The sequence below is a fragment of the Aythya fuligula genome, chromosome 3, assembly GCF_009819795.1.
Source record: "Aythya fuligula isolate bAytFul2 chromosome 3, bAytFul2.pri, whole genome shotgun sequence".
NCBI lineage: Eukaryota > Metazoa > Chordata > Aves > Anseriformes > Anatidae > Aythya > Aythya fuligula.
Window position 1 is genome coordinate 14,797,750 of NC_045561.1, and position 19,628 is coordinate 14,817,377.

General features: G+C 35.3%; 1 protein-coding gene across 17 annotated transcripts in view; it reads left to right on the forward strand.

The window, feature by feature from the left end:
- The window catches only part of NRXN1 (neurexin 1), a 716,955-nt gene that overhangs the window by 273,696 nt on the left and 423,631 nt on the right, over positions 1–19,628 (forward strand). For 16 of the 17 annotated variants that reach the window (XM_032185606.1, XM_032185602.1, XM_032185608.1 and 13 more), the window contains one exon: positions 15,849–16,287. In XM_032185606.1, coding sequence (XP_032041497.1) covers positions 15,849–16,287 — 439 coding nt within the window. Of the gene's footprint in view, positions 1–15,848; positions 16,288–16,912; positions 18,251–19,628 lie in introns of those variants that run through there. The other variant, XM_032185616.1, reaches the window with a different exon arrangement.

A 19,628-nucleotide genomic window follows, 5' to 3' on the forward strand; every position in this document is an offset into this window, starting at 1 on the left:
GAAATAAATATTCATCAGTACTCAGCGACATCAGGATTAAAATGGACATATGGAAGATACAGGAAAACTGCTCCAATAAAATATTTGATAAAAAAATCCTTTTCTATATTTCACCAATCATTCTATTTGGGGGAAAGAAAAAAAAAAAAAAAAAAAAAGATATTTTGCTCTGTATGAGATTAGGCAAATTAAAAAAAACGCACATAGGATTTCCAAGGACAGCCAATAAGCAGACAAAAGCAGCCAGAAAATGGGAAGATGATGTTGAATTTGTTTCTTCAGAATCATGGAATAGAAATTCTCAAATTGGACATTATATAGCTGCAAACCTTGTTTGAGAGCAACTTTCATATGTATTTACATTTGTATTTATTTACTCCGCTACTTTAGTCAAGATTCTCTTTCTCTTATTGGAAAATATACATCTTTTATGATCAGAAGTGTTTGGACTATGCTCTGGCATCTCTTCCATATTATCTAGTTTTTTGTTGTATTAGCAATATCTATTTGGTGATGTGTTACACTAATGCATTATAACAATAGAAAGATGTGTGAGAACATATTATAATGCACCATCAAATTCCAAAAGCGAGCAGTAAAATTGGACAGTATGAATGGTTATATGTCAATACTGAGGTCCCTACACCATTTGTTTTCAAGATATACTAATTTACTGTTGGTAGCAGTATACTTCTCTTTCTATTAACTCTGTTAGTAGAGTTAGCTGTTCTGTTCTGTGCTTCTCTTCACTCTTATGAACACAACAGATTTCACCAAATTGATCAGAAACTTTTCACTGCTCCAAAATGGTACTGAATATTAATGCTTGTGAACTCTGAGCTTAAGGTCATACAAAGCTGTTTGTTTAAAGCACCTTGTTCACGTATTAAGGTATGAAGTGATCAGATTTACCCAGACTTTACAGCATGTTTCCATATTGGTAGTTTAAATTTTGTTTGTATAGCCATTGCGATAATATTCATAATATTTTGTTTTATTTAGGCAATTTCTTTGAAAATTTTTAAACTGATGTATACTTTGTATACAAAGTATATGTATACTTTTGATGTATACTTTTTTTTTTTGAAAAAAAAAGGTCAATAAGTGAATCCTTTATTCTGAATTTATTGTTTATTACTAAAAACAAACAGAAAAAACATAAGCAAGACAAGACAAAACCTTTAAAGACATGGAATATCTCACAGAGAATAAAAATTACTTGTGTTTGTATGCATGTGTCACTTGACAATTAGAGGTGTTGTCCTTTCCTACCTTTTTCTGGATCTAACATGAGCCAGACCAGCTGAATCTATTAAAAGCAGGTTAAATCTGTTTTTTTAATTTTTTGAGTAGAAAACAGATTATAGTTATGATTATTGCCATAAATGACTTGTTCCACCACTTGCCCTTTCTTTCAGGATTCTAATAGCAAAATTAAATGGAATTTTTCTGATTAATATTTTAGGATGAATGTAACATATGTTGTTGCTTGCATGATTGTATTTTAAAAGATAGAAGTTAAAGTTTTATGTCCACACACACACACACATGTAATTATTATTTTTTGATAAAAAAAATAAATAAAAACAGCAACAGTTGGAATTTGAAGGGTTCTTCCCCCCTCCAAAAAACAAACAAACAAACAAACAAAAAAACACAAAACAAAACAAAAAACAAAACAAAACAGAACAAAAACACAGAAAAAGAAACAAAAAAAAAAATAGTGCTCATTGTATTTCTTTCAGAAACTTTAAACTTGAAACTGGCTAATATTGGACTCTACTAAGGAGATAAGCTTGAAACAGAATTGCTATTTAGGAAATCAAATTCTTTAATTTTCTTTTAATTTAGTCAGGTTCTTAAACAAGAATCATAATATGCAGTTACTTAAAATACAGTGTTTGTGCTATTAAATTAATACAATCGTATAAGAAAAAGTCTATTTGTTCTCTTTCAAAGAGTGATTTCAGCCAGACAATTTCTTATGCTTAAGAGCTGTTGAAAACATAGGATTCTGCTTTGCTACCACATGCTGAATTCTTTCTAAATATTGACTGGACAACTTGAAAGGCATAATGAGATAGAAAAAAATACTATTTCTTTTTGTTTGATACATACACTTCAAAATATCTTGTTTAATGAATAGAAAATTTGTAGAAGTATAAAATTCTGTATGTCCTTACTGAGCCAATCTCAGTGCCATCTAATTGTCAAATTAAAAATACAGGTATTCTTTGTCTTTTTACAATTATTTTTACATATTTGGTTGAAAGTTAAACTTATATTTTCCTCAGATTTTCATGTAAAATAGTCTCTATACACTTAAAACATTCAGCAAATATCAAATGGATGTTAAAAATATTTCTCCTAAGTCGGTTATATGAATACCTTAGTATTCTAGTATGCTCAAAGGGGCATTCATTGCAAAGGTCATAATTGTTTTTTCAGGTATTTGATGCTCTAGTTATTTCTAAAGAATTCATATGTTGATATCAACTCAGATAAAAATTATAACCATGATAGCTTGTACGTGTTTATTATTTTTATCATTTATTAATAATAATAATAAAAGTCAGGTATCTAGTGTTGGAAAAAAAATTAAACAGGGTAACTTACATTGGTAAAAGCTTATGTATTTTGGGCCATCTGTGTACATGCAAGCAAAATGATTGAGACAGCTGACACCATAAAAAATGTAGAAATACTTCTGGTTTATCTGCTATTTTGGGGTCCCATTTTTATCAGTTTCAAGATGTGAAAACCTGATGTGCTGAAATAGGTAAGCAAACTTCTGATCAGTTTTGTTAATATATATATATGTATATTATTTCTTATTATAATCTATTTTTTTATATCTAAATAAATATAGGAGAAAATAGTAGGAACAAATTTATTTTTTTTCCCTGAGAAACAAAGCAAAACAAGCCCACCAAATTTAGTACTTCTTTGATATTTTGTAAATTGGTCCTAGTTTGGTGATAGTAACCTATGATTATAATCCACAATGCCATTTGATAAACTCAGTAAGTGTTTTGCAATCCCTTATTTGGGGTGAAAAAAATAAAATAGCAAACTTACGCTAAGTAAACGTTAAGAACAGATATTCCAAGGTTAAATAAGTCATGTTAATCAGTTTGCCACGTTCTCTTTTCTTATAAGCTTAGAGGGAGATGTTAAGAAGCATAAAAGTTGTCAAGTTCATCAATCCCATGAGACAGATTTAGAAATAGCTTGACTTACAGAAAAAAATCATGCAATAAAAAGAGTGTATCTGTTGAGTCAATGACTATTAATATCAGGGCTGGCTAAGGATTTTAGTTTCCAAGCTTGTCTTTTGAAAGCATTTTGCAGTAGTCAGCTAGGGGACCATGCTGAGAGCTCAGAGATGGAGGAATATCAGAAATAACCTTCAACATGTAACTGGTTGTTTCTTTCACTTTTTCTAAGGTCAGACATGTTCTTTGTATCAAAACAGTCTTCATAAAGTAAAAAAATCATTTTCAAATTTTCTAAGTAGATCAATCATTGTCTTGATTTGTAGTAATCTGTTTTGAAATATCCTTGCACTGTGTTTGAGGGAGAACTTTCTTTTAATCCAAATTGAAACAATTCATTTTAAGGAAAGGGAATAGCTTTTATTACAGATTTTAAAAGTTAAATTTGAAAACCCGGACACAAAAAAAAAAAAAAAAAAAAAAAAAAAAAAGTGCAACTCTTTGACAAGCCTTGTATTAAATTTTTTGAATGCAGTTGTAATGAGATGAACACTAACAATAGTTAACAGTATAGATTTGGCGCTCAAAACTCTTTCTTTATGCTTCATGTATATTATTTTATACTTAATTCAATGCATATCCTGCATTGTAGGCCAAATACAATATTATAGAGAAAATTGTGAGAAAATTATCTTTTTTCCTGAGGAAAAGATGAATTTTCCTCCCACTCTTCTGATGTGATATTTCAAAATGAGCTTGATATAAACAGCTTCCTGTTGTATAGCTTATTTGAGATGGAGAAAAAAAGGATTTAAAGGTGAAAACAAAGGCCAGATCATTGCTAAAACATTAAATCCATGTATGCAATGACATGTGGAAGTGAGAAATGTTTAATTGCACTGTCTACCCTTTAGTAAGAATTAATGATCTTTATAAGTATTGTACAAATAATGCTGTGAGGTGTGTTTATTGTGACAGACTTCTGTAAGCAAAAATATTTTAGGAAGCCTATAATATTTTCAGAACAATACACTGGTAAAAGTTTGCATATATATATTGGATATCAATAATCACTCATGCCTTTTGTGAAGGTACTTGTTGGTTGTTCTTTTTATTTGGCAAGTTGCTCTTGTTGAATGCTTTTACACAAAGTTTGATGTAGTATTACATGTTTTTACTGATTATCTGTCAAAAGAATTGATTTTGCTTGAGGATGAGGACTCAGCACAGATCCAAATGGGAATTTTATTATCTGACATTTCTTTAGCGTTAAGCTGACACCAAAGCCTTGGGCTTGGAGTCTATCTGTCAGAATAACCATATTTAAGTATGTGATATCAGGTTCATTCTCTCACTACAGAGGTATGCCAAATCTTGAAAAGCAAGTATGTATATTCCTGTTCCATACTGTAATAATGATGATGGGATTGGTTCAGTAAGCTTATTTGCATAGAATCATAATCATAGAACGGTTTGAGTTGGAATGGACCTCATCTAGTTCCTACCCCCCTGCCATGGGCAGGGACACCTTCTACTAGACCAGGTTGCCCAACCCTATTCTACCTGGCCTTGAATGCATTCAGGGATGCCCCATCCAGGATGGGGCAACCACAACTTCCCTGGGCAACCAGTTCCAGTGCCTCACCACCCTTGTAGCAAAGAATTTCTTCTTTATATCTAACCTAAATCTAACCTCTTTTAGTTTAAAGCCATTACACTTTGTCCTATAACTACATTCCCTGAGAAAGTCTCCCTCCAAGGGGAGAGATAGGACAGCTTTAACCTCAGTAAAATTAATATAAAATGTCCCACAGGTAGGTGATACTTAAAGGTGCCTTAAAGATAGAAGAGATGCCTTAAAAATATCGCATGAATCAAATTGATTTTAGTCATACACACAGATCAGTATTTGAGGTGGAAGAGTCCCAGTTTTCCTCTTACTTCTCTGCTAAAGTACTACGCAAAATTTATCTTCTAATTTTTTAGAATTTGAGAAGGCAGCATGCTTGGAAATGCCAATTTGAAGAGTTTTCCAGAAATTATACTATTGAATAAAAATTATAAGGGTTCATTAGAACAGGCAGTTGAATTTAAGGAACAGTTTTCCTGGTGGTATTCCAGGAATATGGATGTGAAAAGAAGATGAAAGTTATTGGTATGGCTGGGAAATTTATTTTGTCCAGAGGAGGGCTACGAAGATGGTGAAAGGCCTGGAGGGGAAGACGTACGAAAAACGGCTGAGGTCACTGGGCCTGTTCAGCCTGGAGAAGAGGAGGCTGAGGGGAGACCTCATCACAGTCTACAACTTCCTCGTAAGGGGGTGTCGAGAGGCAGGAGACCTTTTCTCCATTAACACCAGTGACAGGACCCGCGGGAACGGGGTTAAGCTGAGGCAGGGGAAATTTAGGCTTGACATCAGGATGGGGTTCTTCACAGAGAGGGTGGTTGCACACTGGAACAGGCTCCCCAGGGAAGTGGTCACTGCACCGAGCCTGTCTGAATTTAAGAAGAGATTGGACTGTGCACTTAGTCACATGGTCTGAACTTTTGGGTAGACCTGTGCGGTGTCAAGAGTTGGACTTGATGATCCTTAAGGGTCCCTTCCAACTCAGGATATTCTATGATTCTATGATTCTATAGCTGTCATGGCAGGGCAGATTTTAACCAACAACTGTATAAACTGTTTCTGTATCAGTATCACAAACAGAAATCGGAGAGTTGCTAACCTAGCTAGATACTGTGCTAGCTACCAGAATGAGACAAGGAAAGTTTCTGTAGTTGGTCAACCAGTAGACAACTTTACTGAATAGACAGCTAACAAAGCAGAAAAGGAAGGACACTATCTACATGGAGGCTAGCTGTGAGTTCACACAATAGCCAAGGCAATTCAATGTAGGATTAGAGGGCTATTTGCTCAGCAGTGGAACAGAAGGTTCTTTCAAACAAGGAGTCAGGAAATGGAGCAGATAAGTCCAAAACAGAAAGCAGCCAGAAAAAGACACAGCCAAGAGCTAGTTATTCAGCTAGATGCAAGAGTAAACATGCAAGTAGGAGAGAAGGGGAAGAAAAAGACAGTAACTTATTATTGTGGAGAAGTAATAAATTTAAGGGACATCAGTTGGCAGCTACTAATGTACTGATGGGAGAGGCTGAAGGAAGGAAAGTTGGTGAGAAATGGAGCAAAGCCCCCTTAATTTCACCAAAAGATATGCAGAATTGACGTTATGCATTTAATTGCAGACTATAGTTGCTTGTATGTATGTTGTAAGATGTTTAATATAAAAAAAAAAATAATGTTCAGATACTTGAAGACATGTAGGTTACATATATTGGTTATTGATTTTTTTTCTCAGCATGTTTTTGTCTCTATATATCTTAAGATCACTGACCTCCCAAGTTTAGATTCTCTGTAGGGTCTTTTTTGGCTTTTATCTTCAGTTTGAAGCTCATTCTTTGGCTCTTTTTTTTTTTTTTTTTTTTTTTTTTTTTAATAAAAACATCGACTTTTGTTTTCCTCGTAGGAGTCCTACCTTAATTAAAGGTATTTCTATTTTCCAATAACTCTGCCACATTGCTTTCAAATGCACTTGAGTCAAGATGTTAGCATAAATATTTATTTTATATTTACATTCTTGTTGACTTTTCCCATAGTTTGTTTCTTATATTTCTGACCTTGAATTTAAAACTTTATGTGGTAAAGATTGGAAAACTCTAGTATTTAAAGAATATTACGCTAAAGAAGCAAGACTCGAACCCTATGATGTCAATCACTGTGTTTTGCTTTACAGTACCTCTTTCTTGCAGTCCCTTGAGAGTTCTTGAGTTTGATCTTGAATAGGAATAGTTAATAGGATGTATTTGGCTTATGTTGGAAGCTTTTTTTTTTCTTTTTTCTTTTTTTTTTTTTTTGGAGGGAGGTGGGGGGGGACACAAGAGATGGGCAGGCTGCAGGGGTGGCCTCTTTGATGGAGTCCAGAAGCTGCCCCATGTCAGCTAAGAGCTAATTCCATGCAGCTCCAAAATGGACTAACTGCTGTCTGAAGTGGAGACAATGTAGGATGCTAGTTATGCCTCTGTGAAAGCTTGATTAAGGAAAAACTGCTGCGCAACACCAGCTGGGAGAGAGGAGTGAGAAACTGTGCAAGAAACAATCCTACAAACACCTAGATAGGAGTGCAGCAGAAGGGCAGGAGGTGCTCCAGGCATGCAGCAGAAGTTCCCCTGCAGCCTGTGGAGAGGCCCCTGATGGAGCAGGCTGTCCCTCTGAAGCCCATGGGTCCCACATGGAGCAGATCTCCGTGTTGCAGCCCGTGGAGGAGCCCCTGGTGGAGCAGGTGGATGTGGCCTGGAGGAGGCTGCGGCCCATGGAGAGCCCCTGCAGGAACAGGCTCCGGACCGGAACTGCAGCCCGTGGAGAGGAGCCCATGCAGGAGCAGGGTATCTGGGGGGAGCTGCTGCCCATGGGGGACCCGTGCTGGATCAGTTTGCTCCTGATGGATGGACCCTGTGGTACGGAGCCATGTGGGAGCAGGTCCTGAAGAGCTGTGTGGAAGCCCACACAGGCTCAGTTCGGGAAGGATGACAGGATGGAGGGACCCCATGTGGGGCAGGGGCAGAGAGCAAAGAAGAAAGAGCGGCAGAGACAAAGTGTTACGGACTAACCATGACCCCAATTCTCTGTCCCCCTGTGCTGTTTGGGGGAACTCTCATGAAAGTGTTGGTCTTCCTGAGCAACTGTTATGCATATTGAGGCCCTGCTTTCTGAGAAGTGGCTGAGCAGTTCTTGCTGATGGGAAGTAGTTTTCTAGTAGTTTTTTCTAGTAGTTTTTTAGAAGTAGTTTTCTCCTTTTGCTTCTGCAGTTTAGTTTTTTTGTTTTGTTTTGTTTTTTGTTTTTTAATTCTCCTTTAATTAAACTGCTTCCAACCTATGAGCCATTTTTCATCATGTTTTCTTACCTTCCTCTTTTGAGAAAAAGAAGTGAGAGGGCAGCATGGTAGAGCTTTGCTGTGTATCTGGGTGAAACCAACACATGGGAAAAGAGAAAAAAATGTAATGTTTTTGCCTTTTATGTAGAAGTAGTCTTTGGTAGTTCTAGATGCAATGTGAAGGAAAGGGGAGGAAAAACCAGAAAGCCAGCACAATGAAGTATCGTGTAGTTCTTCCATTTCCCAAATAGTCATTGGAAATAGTATATCATTTGTTTTCTTCCTTTGACTTTATGTAATGTTTTAATGTGATGCTGCTTTCACATCAAATAATACATTTTGTTTTCCTTTTGGTGATTTTTGTTTCTGTTAGTTTTAGTTTGTGACTTATTTCTTGGTAAAAGCTCTATTCCAGTTTGTGAGCTGATAGAACTTCTGTGGAATCAACTTGTTCCTAAATTCTGCAATTTAGATGTTGCCAAGAAATTTCTATGTGTCTTTGCCATGGGCAATTAAAATAAAAGGGGAGGGTGGGAGGAGCAGACAGAAAACTTGAACCCAGTTCATAAAAACAGAAAACACAGCAACCACAGTCAGAAACATTTAGCAGTCTGGCAGCTGACAGCAGGACTTAAAGAGAATAACAAAATAGTTTATTGAAGAGGGAAAAAAAAGATCTTCAAATGTCTTGTGTCCACAGCAGGGTGGAAAACATAACAACAATCCCATTATTAAGGTTGTTGATTTTCAAATTTCTGCTAATATAAAATGTTAAACAATATGCCAATAACCTCTCTCTCCATGAAAGCACCATATAAAGCTTTCTCAGGCATGCTTTTCAGATGTCTCTATTCAGGCAGTCAAAGCAGGAAAGAAAAGAAGCAAGCAGTTCTGATGTCAGTATTTGAAACTCCAGCAGAAGAGCCCAGTAGAGCTGCAAAGTCAGCTCTTACCATTGTATTAATTATGCAAACAAGTGTCCAATGCATGAAACAGAGGTGTTTTTCCCAGTACTGCACAGTGAATTTAAAGTAAAGCAAATAAAATGTTTCTCAAAACAGTGCCCTGTAAAACTCATTATGCCCTACTATTTTTACTCCATTTCCATTAGTACAGGATTAATTTCTAAAAGTGTATGTACTCATTACCAGTGCTTTATAGTCTTATAATAATTAAGACATCTTCCCCGTAACAAATTCTGAGTTATTTGTTGTTCGATTCATTACATTCTTTTAACATCATTTTTTGGTAGGGCAGTGACACTTTACAATAGTCCTATTGATTTCATAGCAGAATTCTGTATAATTGTGCTGGTTTTTATCCATTCTTTTTTGGTACCCAATTGCCTGCCTAGAATTTGCAAGGATATGATAATAAGCAATTCAAATAGAACATTTATTTGTTGTGTGCATTAAGTATATCTGTTTTGTGTGAACAGAAGTTTTAAGTGTCTGTTGTGCAAAATATCCTGTAATATTAAGGAAGATGAGTGCAGAAGATGTTCATGTTGCTTAGTTACAGAAACAATAAATATCACAAAATTATTATCTCTAGTTAGCCATTCAGAGTGTTATTAAGGCACTAGCTAAGTGTATTATCATGGTATAGCATAATACACTCTTAAGCTTACCTTGAGACATGTATTGTTCAAGTCGAACCTTATTGAATCTACTTTCTGACAAGATTGAGTATATTTTATTTTCCTGTTTGAATTGCTAATGTGTTCTGTAGTCTGTAGTTGCATGCTAGAAAGTCAGAATATCATACTCTTTTGTCATAGTGGTATCCATCTTCCTTAAACAGTAAAAGAGGAGGACATTTGCTATCAGAAACGTATGCGTAGATAGATACAACAGACTTCAGATGAGGCTCCGCTGAACCCAATGTCGATGATGCAGACTTCAAGCAAGTTTATATTTTCTAGCGTGTAATGAAATAATGTATCCATTGTACAGGTAACCAAAGAGAAGTTAAGTTCTCTGTGAAGCATTCAGATCCAGGTTAAACCCAGATCTCTGGATTACTAATCCTTATATCTAATAGCAAGCGTTATTGATGTCTTTATCAACGGCATAGACAGTGCACCCTCAGCAAGGTTGCAGATGACACTAAGCTGAGTGGAGCAGCTGATAGGATGTACTCATTACCACGAGATGAAAGGAAAGGGGAGGGATGCCATCCAAAGGGACCTGTACAAGCTTCAGAATTGGTCCCATGTGAACCTAATGAGGTTCAACAAATCCAAGTGCAAGGTTTGCACCTTGCACCTGGGTTGGGGCAATCCCAGACAGGAGTTCAGACTGGGATCTCATTGAGAACAGCCCTCCCCTCCCCTCCCCTCCCCTCCCCTCCCCTCCCCTCCCCTCCCCTCCCCTCCCCCTATCATTTCCTCCAGGTATTTCTACTGTGGAACCCTGTCCTGTTCTCCTGAGACTTACTCCATTTAAGTAGGACTCCACGGGCACATTTTTTTGTTTAGGTGATCAGGATGAACCCCTCTCTAAGTGCACCATCCCTACCACCTCCACCATCACACACCTATGCACCTCAGAAAAAGTATAAGCATTTCACCTGAGGATAAATGAATTACTCCCTCGTAGCTTTCATTCTAACTGCTAATCTTTTCTCTGTTTCAGAAAACAAAGCCTGTTAATGAAGTTGCATAAACCTATAGGTTTGAATAGCTGATTTCATTCATATTATGTTCAGAAATGCAACCCATTGCAAACCTTTGAACTGGGGCTCTTTTTTTTTTTGGGGGGGGGGGGGGTTATAAATAATCTGTAGTTTATTGTATTGCTTGACATAATTAGTTTGGAGCTTGGAAGTTATTTGAGGTGTATTAAGAAAAGTTAATAAAAGTTAAAAAGTCTCCTCTGAGAGGACATTCATGGATCAGTTCAAAACCTCTTAGTGAATTCCAAAACAATCATGACAACTCTCAATGGTCAGTTCTGAATTTGGATTTCTGAAGAATATAACACTGTATGCACAAGGTAGCTCTCAATGAGTATTGAGATTCTAGTGACTGCTAAAACACGCTAATAAAATTGCCTTAGGCTTCACTTACTGTAATCCCATTGCTAGTTTCTGACATCAGTAAGTTATCTCCTGCTGACTACACTGTGCAGCATAAAATTGTAGGTTAGCAGCACCTACCTTAGCCATTTTGGATGGTACAGGTCTCCATTTTAGAGAATTAATTTCCATTGTTATCAGTGAAGTTACAGTAATAAACCCAGTGATACAGGTTTAATGAAAATATGAAAATGCTGCTTTATGGTAATATAAATACATATAAAATGCATTTTTTTAAAACAGGTTTAGAGCCTGGATTCATTCAAATTGCATTTAGAAAATTATTTTTCCTCACCTACCACGTAGGTAAATAGGCTCTTCAGAGCAAGATCCAAACGTAGGTGCTCTGAACTCCTGTTTTATCTTTGATTCTAGAGGAAACCTAGTTGCTACAAATTAGACAATGTGATTAGCTCCTTAGGGATCCTGTTTTGTTGTCATAATATAAAGTAATTTAGAAAAAAAAAAAAAGTGCTTCATTGTAATTTAAAGGCATTTAATCACAGTGATTGGAAACTTGTTGCAAACACAGTGGTCAGTCTTCTGAAAATTTTATTTCTCTGATTGTATTTATTTCTTCACTGATAATATTTGAAGTACGGAATACAAAAGAAATCTTTCATGTGGAAAGGGCTGGACTTTGAATTGAAAATGGTGTTGAATCTTAATGCCTTTGCATTTTTTTCTTAGTTTTAAACTTCATGGAATATGGTTAGGAAAGTAGAAAGAACCAGGTTTTGTTCATACTAGTGTTTTTATTATATGAGTTGTTTTAATCTGATAGTCGACCTGTTGTGTGTTCAGTATACATCTCTAATACCAACAGTACATTCCTTGTTTTCTCCTTCACCTTTTCTCAAAGTCCCTCATACATTTATAGGTTACCAGCTTATTAATATATTATTATTGGTGCTATACTAGATTTTTGTTGTTATTGAAGACACCATGACCACTGGCAAGATATGTAGTGAATTCTTCATTTTTTCTCCAGAGTCTATTGCCTACTAGGGCCCCAGCTCCCAATAAATTATATTGGGTGTATACATGGTATACCAGGTATATCTTCCAAAAGATATATCTTTGGGAACCATAACTTGGTTCTGCTTGTGTGCCAAGATGACAAGAAGCCATGTTAAGGAGAATGCTGAACTTAAGTTACTATTTGCTGTCTCTTAGCTGGATTTATTTGTTGAAACTCAGCACTATCATATGGCCACCACCTGGCAGGTGGTTGGCCTAGATGGTAGCAAATAGGCCTATATAGGCATACCTATATATAGCATATCTTGATGTAAATTGCTATATATAGGTATACCTTTTCTCTCCTGGAAAATAATTTTATCCCTTACTTTGCATTTTTATGTTGCAAGTAACAAGGGAAATCGCTAACTGCTTCTTTTATCTTGGGAGTTTAGGTGACCTTTTGCAGTTTCCAGGAATTAGGTTGTTATATATTTTGAGGACTCTGGTCTTCACTCTTACTTAATATTTAGTGGAATGAATACAGTGAATGAAAGACAAATTTGAGATGCTCTTAATAGCACAATACAATTCCATCAGGGCTAGCATTTTCATACACAGGAAAATTATATTGGTTTGGCTTGGGTATGAGAGAGAGCATGAGAGCAAGCAATCTATTTACTAGGGCCAGCCCTGTAGACGCTAGTAAAGCACATAGATACTGCAAAGATACTGAGTGGTAGGTTGTGCAGGACTGATGGTGAATGTGACTCAAAAGATATTTCTTCTTCCTATCCAAGTGAATTGTCTTCACTTGATTAATTGTGGATCCTTATATTTATTTGGGGGAGAATATACTGAGTTAAAATTAAAGAATGTGAAGGTTATCTTGTGTGAAGTTAGCAATAGATAATATTAGAAACATGTTTATCCTTATGTACCCTGAAGGAAAATAAATAAACAAGTAAATCCTTGAAAATAAGAAATGAGGAGCGAATTTACAAAGTGAATTTACTCGTACACTAGAGGCTGTCAGTCCTGAAGCATACACCTGCATGAGTTATAAAGTAGATACTAGCCTCATAATTATTTTTTACTATTCTTTTTTCCACATTTAATGACGACTACGTTTTGTGAACATACTGCTTTTTGTTTTTCATTTTTTTATTTTTTTTTTTTCTTTTTGCCTTGCTTCACTGATGAGTGAGTACATCCTTCATGGACAGGAAGGTGGGGAGAGGAGCAAACCAGGAATCAGGTTTCCAAATGCCAGCTGCATTCAGTGAACATTTCAGTTCTTTTCAGTTATAGTTTTCAATTATGGTTCATATTTCTGTTTTAATACTGCTTATCTATGAGAATTCAGTTTCAAATTGTCTATTTGTGAGACAAACATAACATAAACATCCTAAGACCTAAAAGAAAATAAACATACTAAAATGTAGATTTAGACTTTATTCTGTTTGCACACAAGGAACGTAATAAGATGTAATCATACACATTTCAGCAGCTACAAAAATTTTAATTGAGATAAATTTCAGTTCTTGCATATTGGAAGAGACATATCATAAAATTGCTTCGTTCCATATACAATATTTTGGGATGCCAAGAATATTTTACTATTGGTAGTATAAAACTTCCAATATTTGCCTCTTACTAAAGTGCTCTAGCAATTTTTCCCCCATAAGATGTGTATTAAAACACCAATCTGGTAACCTGTTCTTGAAAAAAAAAATTCTGGTATTCCTGTCTGCACTTAATTCATCAGATCTTTAAACTATGTTCAAAATTATTGTTTCTAAGTTTCTAAGATTTCAAAGCCTATAGAGCTATTTTAGACATAAAGTAAAGCTTAGTTCTCTTTTCAGCTCAGGTTTTCTGACATAGATATTAACTACTAGTTATATTATTCAGTCAACCAACTTTCAGTAATATCAAACAATTTGAATTTATGTCCATAAAAAAGCAATTCTCTTTCTATGTTTATTTTTATTATCTTGGTACCTACCTTTGTTTGGTTGTCAATTAGAGAACATTTTCTCCTTGTGTTCTTAATTGCCTTAATTACTTTCATTGTGAACACAATGATTTAGTACTAATGAAAGCCCATTTATTCCTTCTTTTTACTATATCCTTCAGCCTCATTTTAATGTTTTTCAGTCTAGTCTAGGTTGCCCCTTGCAACTCATTTGGAAGAAGTGGAAGCTATGCAAAATCCCACCACTTTCTTGCCATAGAATGTGGTCAAATGTGTTTTAGGACACATTTTTAATTCTGCCATGGTTTATGTAGAAATTTGTTGGGTTGACAAGATTTGAAAAAATTCAATTCTTAGAGTGGGAAAAAAAAAAAAGAAAGAAAGAAAGAAAAGATGATTGATCTAATTTTTAGTACTATATTATCTTCAAAAAGATTTTTTCAATAACAACTGTTCCTTGTCGTGTATGCCACCTTAGGTCGTTTCTAGCATTAGCACAGTTCTGCCATGCATCCCCTCTCTCTTGTCCATACTATATGACTTCCACTTCAGGTCTAAGCCAATGATTGGTGCTTCAATCAGCATCAGACTACATTGTATATTTGCAACACTGGATGAGAGGTCAGATGTGATCCAGTCTTGACTGTTATATGGTTTGTAGATGAAGAATTCTCAGCACAAACTGCTCTGATCTGCTGAGCTGTTGCTCTTGCTCCAAATTGCTTGCTAATTAAGGCATAATGGAAAACAGAAACATAGAAGAAAGTTTTAGCTTATGTTACAGTGTCATATTCATCTCTTGAACGGTATTTTAGCATAAATCATTTATGGAACAAATAAAAATAATGACAAAATACTTTTGCACACTTTTGCTATTGAAGACCTTCATTTAAGGAGTCATTTTATCCTTGATAACACAGAAATAGTGGCAATTTCAAAATACACTAATAAAGACTAGAACCCTGGGAAATTATTATATCATGTCAGCATTCTCTGGACAGAGTCAATATGTGATTTGAATCAAAAGCATGTGTTGCAGAGGTCAATTGCATTTAAAACTAATATTGTCTTTCATTTTTATCATAAAACTCTTCAGTCAGGAAAAGTATGTAAGTGGTTGTCTTTTGTCCAATTGAACTGGCATAAAGATTGTTCTGGTTTTTGTCTGTTTCGATCTGTATGACGCTATTGTCTCTGTTTTATGGCTTCATGAATAACATGGATGCTACTATTCCTCAGCCCCAAGGACAAACTGAAAAGATGTTAAATTATAAAGTATCTGACCTTGGTGCTTTTTCTGTACATGAACAGAAGAGTTGAGACAGTGACAAAGGGTTAGACGAACAAGAAATCTAATCCTTTTCTAATGTAGTAGAATGACTGTGCAAAGAAAGCTTTTAAGCAATGAAGGCCATACAAGCTAATTTGCAATTGATAGTAGGAATTATGTACCGATTCTTTCAGACTGTTTGAATTAACTCTAAGGATATTTTTAGAACAACTTTGCTCAGTTTAATGAAAACTATTATTAAATCATTAGTCAATAAATTATAGTTATTATATTTGTATGTGTAAATTATCATCCTCATATGCCATTATTATTCTTCTTTAGATAATCTGCTCTTTTTGGATTGTATTTGTTTGGTAAAAGAATTCAAGTCCCTTTAGTAACGTCTCTACTTTGCTTGCAGGTTGTATATAAAAATAATGATGTCAGGTTGGAATTATCTCGACTTGCCAAGCAAGGAGATCCTAAAATGAAGATTCATGGGGTTGTAGCCTTTAAATGTGAGAATGTTGCAACCTTAGATCCAATCACATTTGAAACGCCAGAGTCTTTCATCTCTTTGCCAAAGTGGAATGCCAAGAAAACAGGCTCAATATCATTTGACTTTCGTACAACTGAGCCAAATGGTTTGATTCTTTTCAGTCATGGAAAACCAAGGCACCAAAAAGATGCCAAACACCCACAGATGGTGAAGGTTGACTTTTTTGCCATTGAGATGCTTGATGGTCATCTCTACCTGCTGTTAGACATGGGCTCAGGTACTATAAAAATAAAAGCCTTGCAGAAGAAGGTGAATGATGGTGAATGGTACCATGTGGACTTTCAAAGGGATGGACGGTCAGGTAAGTTTTCTGTTTTAATATTATGGTTTTTTTTGTTTGTTTGTTTGTTTTTATGTTGTATCTGACAGAATATTGGGTATATATGATATTAAAACCATTAGTTGCACATCATCTGAAAAATAGTCATTCCTGTCAGATACCAGAATACAACGACTTTCAGAGATAAATATCTTATGTTAACATTTATTGGGTAATCAGGTACTTAATCTTGCAAGTAAGTGTGTAGTGTACTTCAAAAACAAACAGTAATCTCCCTCTGTGCTTACTTATATCAAATAGCTGAAGTGGCAAATTTCAAGAACAAAAATTAAGGAAAAAAAAAAACAAAACAAAAACAACTGTAAGTAATCTCCAGCTCTGGAAGTAGTCTGTCCACAGAAAAAGCACAGACCTTGCAGTCATGTCAGCAGACCTCAGCATAATTAAATGATATGCTAATGTGTGGCTAACTACACATCAGCAGAAATGGAAATTATGTCAATACGATTCGTAGTTTACAGTAGTTGATAAACGATCTCTCTGATAATGATATAAATAAAATAAATTTCTAACCTGTTCCTAATGCTACTAAAATCTGTCATAGCATGTAATGCATTTAACTAGTAAAACTGTTCTTGTGTTGCAGCTGCATCTGATCTTGAGTATATATAAGTTGACTTCATCAATATCTATTAATCGGAGGACAGACCGATTCTATGGTATCTTTCCTGTAGTTCATGCCAGGATTTAGCAGGGTGCTGGAGGGAATGATGTACAGAGCCTGTCATTTAGTTCATCGAAGAATTTTCTAATTAATATCCAATCTGAAGCTTATATGTATTCCAAAATTGCATGTTGAAAAAGCAAACCTTACCCCCTTCTTCTGGCTTTCATGTTGTTCTCCCACTTCCTTCCTTCTGCTGACTCCTTTTCCATGACTTGTATTTATAACTGTTTTCTGAAACTTTTCACCCAGTCTTTGTTTTATGACTTACTTTCTAAATATACACAACTCAGATTTCAGATTGAGCAAATGTAAGTGCAGGTTGAAACTGAAGATTTCAGTCAAATTCATGCTGAAAGTCAGATCAAATTCAGTTGATTTATCTGCTCTAAGATTGTGAAAAACAATGATTTGATTTCTGAGTTTTTCAGCTTAGAATTCAAACAGTATGTTTGATTACAATATCAGTATGTCAGTTAAGTATTTGCTTTTCTTCAGTTAAAAAAAAAAAAGTCTCAAAAACCTCAATTGTGATTGAACATCCAGTGGTTATATTATTTACACTACAATCTTCATTTCAGAAATCCTTCTTAAGTGCTGTTTCAGTGATTCATGAGGCATAAATCCTGTAATAAACTGCCCATTGGATTCTACTGAAAGCAAAGTTTATTCTTACACTCAAAGTGAACACAACCATGAATAAAATAAATGCTTAGCAATTGTTTATATTTGAAGATATGTTCTGCATTTTTGCTTCACAAAAAACTGCAGATCATGAGTGCCATTAAGAGAGTCTATGTTGTGTTATATTTAAACCTTTAGAGCTGTTGTTGGACTTCAGCAAGAATGTGTACTAATTTTAGGAAGCAATGTTCACCTAAGGATGAGGATTGCGTATTATTTTTAAGTAGAATTTTAAATAGTCAAATATCTTCATAAAAGAAAAAATAATTCTATTAACAGCCGAACTTTATATACCGTGTTACTCTTGCAGAGCACCATATCACCTGTTTGCCCTGAAACATTAAACTATTACCAGAAATAGCAAATAGATATGTGGACATGTGAATTGGTGTTCTGAATTTTTATCTGAAATCTGAACCAGACATCAAAAAACTTTCTGTGATTTCAATACATACAGTAATACTTTACGGTGTGAGAACTACTCATAACAGTGGCAATGATGTTTTTCTTGATGAAAATACTGACTGAGTAGTATCTTAAACCATCAGATTTTAACCAAATAAAATGAATGCCTAATGATTAAAATATAAAGTGAAGTATATGTTGCATTTTTTTTTTCAAATTGAAACAGGAAATATTGATATGTTATGTTTAGATTATTTCTTCATGACTTATGCATGTAGGTCTGATATGTTTTCTTCCATGAATAATAAAACCCATCTTAATATTCCAGGACATTTTTTCATTTCTTTTCTCTAGCCCAAGCCAAATATATGGGAAATTATATGGATTCGATCACTTTTCAGTTGCTCATCATCTGAATTTTTGTATAAATATACCTTATGAATATACCTTGTATGAATATATACCTTGTATGAATATACCTTATATATATATATATAAAAAAAAAAAAAAAAAAAAAAAAAAACCAAAAAAAAAACACCTCGGCTTTTCCTAAGCTTTCTTGTTGCTGCTGATAAAATACTTCCAACCTTTCAAATATAAATGAAGCGATTCTCCTGTTGATGAATAAAGAGATCAAATAATCTCACTCTATTTTCCTTGTTCCCCCTTCCTCTATTCCCCCCATATGTTTTGCAGCCTTTTACTCCTACCCTTCAATCCAATGTAGAGTGGCTTCCTCAGATAATCGAAAGCTGTGACATTTCTCAAGGAGCTTTGCTGATTTCCTTGACTTTAGCATTAGCTGGATCAGCAAGTACTCAATTTATTTTTCATTCTTTTCTCTCTTCTGGACTCTTAGTTGCAGGGAGTATCTACTCTAAAGTACAACCTTCGTCCTGACCTTGTTGGAGGCTGGGGCAGAGAGAATGTAAGGAATGAATTTTATTTAGACCACGTTTTTTATTTGTACTCATCCAGGCACTATTCAGTGGTAATTCTGCTGATCCCCTGAGATTTTGGGAGATAGAAGGAAGAGGGAAGAGGTGGTGCCTTTCAATTTCATTTGCTGTTGGAGATCTTAACCTCCTATCTTCTACGAGTTTATCACCCTAGAATCCCACCACGCTGCCTGTAAGACCTTCTCTGAGTGCTTCCTTACACGACAAGCTGATTTGCAGTGAGCAGCAACTCCTGAGCCCCTATTCCCAGTAATAAGCAAGTCCATCTGTTTTGCTAGGTATGCAAGAGAGGAAAGGGAACACACCTTGTCCAGCAGCATGTCCTTTTGGCTAAGTATACATCACAGGACACAACCCGGTACCAAGTACTGCCTCCTGTCATGTGAGCTGGTTTCCCTTCCAGTATTCGTGGCTGTTCTGAATTCCTGTGAAGGACAGTGGCTTCAGTGCTGTGACTTGACTGTTTACTGTATGCTGTGGTCACAGTCCTCATGACAACTATGATATTATGCTTTAGCACATAATGTGTAAAGGGTACCTAGAATACCTTACTCTTTTCTTAGATTTTTAAACATCTTTTAATGAGCAAG